At 36.5% G+C, this 3,476-nt stretch overlaps 1 protein-coding gene across 1 annotated transcript; it reads left to right on the top strand.

Annotated features, from left to right (window-relative positions):
* On the top strand, window positions 1,181-2,865 carry LOC18598913 (flotillin-like protein 4). Its single transcript, XM_007028647.2, has 2 exons — window positions 1,181-2,174; window positions 2,266-2,865. The coding sequence occupies exons 1-2, from the start codon at window positions 1,248-1,250 to the stop codon at window positions 2,785-2,787; spliced, it is 1,449 nt and encodes a 482-aa protein (XP_007028709.1). The 5' UTR covers window positions 1,181-1,247; the 3' UTR covers window positions 2,788-2,865.

Consider the following 3,476-nt stretch of genomic DNA (forward strand, 5'->3'; position numbering starts at 1 on the left):
CATCATAAAACATTTTTTTATTTATATTTTGTTTAAAAATACTACGAACACATACTTTTTTAAAAAAAATTAATCCACCAAACAGAAATGTTAAATATGAAGTATTACATATTTAGACTTAAGGTTCAGCAAAAGGAATGAAATAAATGAAAAAAGTGAATCAATTCTAAGGGTGGGTCGTCCGGCTTAAAATCAGTCCATCATATAGTTAGGTAACATTTGGTTCCGGAATTCAGATTGGATGGATTAGTATTGCAATTGATTCAACATGCTAATTAAATAAATAAATAAATAGGATTATTTAATAAAAAAAACCTAGATGAACTTGATTTAAATCGTATCAAGGTTTTGTCATGTAACTTTTGTATCTGTATGGTAGGATATTTTTGAATTGTTTTTGGACATAATTGATAAAACTAGCGGTCATAACAAGAAAAGTCACACCAAGCGTTGCTAGATGCCAGGAAAATGCGTGTTTTCCCTTGTTTTATCCATCCTTTTCTCAATCATAGCAATGAAATTTCTTTTCTTTTGTCCATTCCGGCATAAATGTCAACGCGTTATTGAATTTGAAAAGGAAAGAGGCAGCCTGCCACCACTTGAAAATGCACAAATTAAGAATCCTGAAAATGGAATCCATTCATGATTCATGCATTGTGTGTATGCTGGCTACCTGCATGCGTAACTTGTATGGAAAAATCACGGAAAATTCTATTGTCAAGTTGACACTGTAATTTTTTTTACTTCATAGCACATTGAGTCTTCAAAGTTCAAACATGTATAAATTCACTACGAACAAACTGAGAAACTACACTATTAGATTCTCCTTGTGGCAAAGAGGCAAAAGACATCAGAAAATCTCCATTCAAAACGCGACTTTGTCAAGCCTTAACATCAATTATATAGACTCCTTGATGTATATCTACATTTCGATATCTTATTAATACTGTCCATTAGAGTTAGACTATAAATAAAATTAGGATTAACCTTTATATATATATATATATATATATATATATTTCATTACACAATTTCAATTTTTCTACAATGTATACAATTTTATATTATACAAGATTTTCTTGAATATTTTAATTCTTTCCGCTAAATATATATATATATATATATATATATATATATGTTGTTCTGGTTCTGTTCGTTTGTCCAGACTTGAGGGCTCAAATACTTATATTTTCTTCTCTCAATCCCTCTCCCCTGTAATTGAGTGAAAAGAAAGAAAAAAAAACATAATGTATAAGGTAGCAAATGCATCAGAATTTCTGGTGATCACTGGCATAGGTATCCCAGACATAAAGCTTGCCAAAAAGGCATGGATACTCCCTGGTCAGTCTTGCACTGTCTTCGACGTCTCGCCTGTAAACTACACGTTCGAAGTCCAGGCCATGAGTGCCGAGAAGCTCCCTTTCGTTCTCCCAGCAGTCTTCACAATCGGACCCCGTGTGGATGATGAGCACAGCCTCCTCAAGTATGCCAAGCTTATCTCTCCTCATGACAAGCTCTCTAACCATGTTAAAGAGCTTGTACAAGGTATCATTGAAGGAGAAACGAGGGTCCTAGCAGCTTCAATGACCATGGAAGAGATTTTCAAAGGAACCAAAGAGTTCAAACTAGAGGTTTTTGAGAAAGTCCAGCTTGAGCTCAACCAGTTTGGGCTTTTGATCTACAATGCTAATGTTAAACAGCTTGTGGATGTGCCTGGACATGAGTATTTTTCTTACTTGGGTCAAAAGACTCAAATGGAGGCTGCTAATCAGGCCAAAGTGGATGTCGCAGAGGCTAAAATGAAGGGAGAGATCGGGTCCAAGCTGAGGGAAGGGCAAACGCTGCAAAACGCTGCAAGGATCGATGCGGAGACGAAGATTATATCGACACAGAGGCAAGGAGAGGGGAAGAAGGAGGAGATACGGGTAAAGACAGAGGTGAAGGTTTTCGAGAACCAAAGAGAAGCTGAGTTGGCTGAGGCTAATGCGGATTTGGCAAAGAAGAAGGCAGGTTGGGCTAAGGAGGCGCAAGTGGCGGAGGTGGAGGCCTCCAAGGCAGTTGCTCTGAGGGAAGCTGAGTTGCAAAAAGAGGTGGAGAGGATGAATGCTTTGACCAGAACTGAGAAGCTTAAGGCTGAGTTTCTTAGCCAAGCAAGTGTTGAGTACGATACCAAGGTGAAGATAATTCTCTTAAAAATTTATGCAACTCCTTTTCAATTCTATTTTTCCTTATCTAACTCTGTTGACCTTTTTATTTAAAATGAAGGTGCAAAAAGCAAATTGGGAACTGTACCAGAAACAGAAACAAGCAGAGGCAATTCTGTATGAGAAGGAAAAAGAGGCAGCTGCGCAAAAGGCAATTGCGGATGCAACATTCTACGGCCGTCAAAGGGTTGCTGATGTAGAATTGTATGCAAAGCAAAAAGAAGCGGAAGGACTCATGGCACTTGCACAAGCGCAAGGTGTTTATCTACGAACCCTTTTAGAAGCGTTGGGAGGCAACTACGCAGCCCTAAGGGATTACTTGATGATCAATGGTGGAATGTTTCAAGAGATTGCTAAGATCAATGCTGAAGCCGTTCGGGGACTGCAGCCTAGGATTAGCATTTGGACTAATGGTGGATCTGAAGCAATGGATGGTAATGGTAGCAATGCATTGAAGGAGGTTGCTGGTGTTTACCGGATGTTGCCGCCCTTGTTTAAGACGGTTCATGAGCAAACTGGGATGCTACCACCTCCGTGGATGGGCACATTGTCAGCTGACTCACAACAAGCTACGACGGATTAAGACAAGCCTATCCCTGATCGTCATTTTGCCATACACTCTTTTTTATTTAACTATCCTGCCTTTGTTTTAAATATAAATTATGTTTTTTTAAAAACAAATATAAATTATGTTAATAATACGTTATTGTTTGTTTACTGTAATTAACATGAAATTAAGGGCCGGGCCAACATCTATTCTACTCGTAATTCATCCTTTAAAAATCATTCAAGCTAAATATTTATTTTGTGGATGCATCACAAAGGAATCATTCAATTAATGCAATCCACAAAGATATAGTATACGAATTTATTGGATTTTTTTTAAATGAAAAAAAAAAAAGACGAGTCAAAGCAATTAACGTGATGAAATGGATTATAGACCCTTATTGTGCTCCATAAAAAATGAGAAAAATTGTTTTGAATATTGAGAGAGTAAAAACTCATATGGAGAATTGTCAAATTCAACAAATAACTCTGATTTACAAATAAGTAGCCAAAATTGAGATGCAGAAAATTCGAAATATGATGTTCGTTTGTAATTAATTATTTATACCTCTAGAGAAATTTAAAATGTATTAATGATATTTCTATGTACCTTTGCCCTTATTAATATTATAACTCCTTTACTTTAAAAAAAAATTGCTGGAGGAGCTCTTTTTCTTATCATGGTCAATATGGTATCCAAAGTATTCCAAAAGGAAGCCGAGGGTC

The sequence above is a fragment of the Theobroma cacao genome, chromosome 5, assembly GCF_000208745.1.
Source record: "Theobroma cacao cultivar B97-61/B2 chromosome 5, Criollo_cocoa_genome_V2, whole genome shotgun sequence".
Lineage (NCBI taxonomy): Eukaryota > Viridiplantae > Streptophyta > Magnoliopsida > Malvales > Malvaceae > Theobroma > Theobroma cacao.

What these genes read in the sequence shown, in the direction of transcription:
- LOC18598913 (XM_007028647.2), top strand. Translation starts at nt 1,248, where the DNA reads ATGTATAAGGTAGCAAATGCATCAGAATTTCTGGTGATCACTGGCATA. An exon ending in GTGTTGAGTACGATACCAAG is followed by an intron (nt 2,175 to 2,265) that starts GTGAAGATAATT and finishes TTTAAAATGAAG; the next exon opens with GTGCAAAAAGCAAATTGGGA.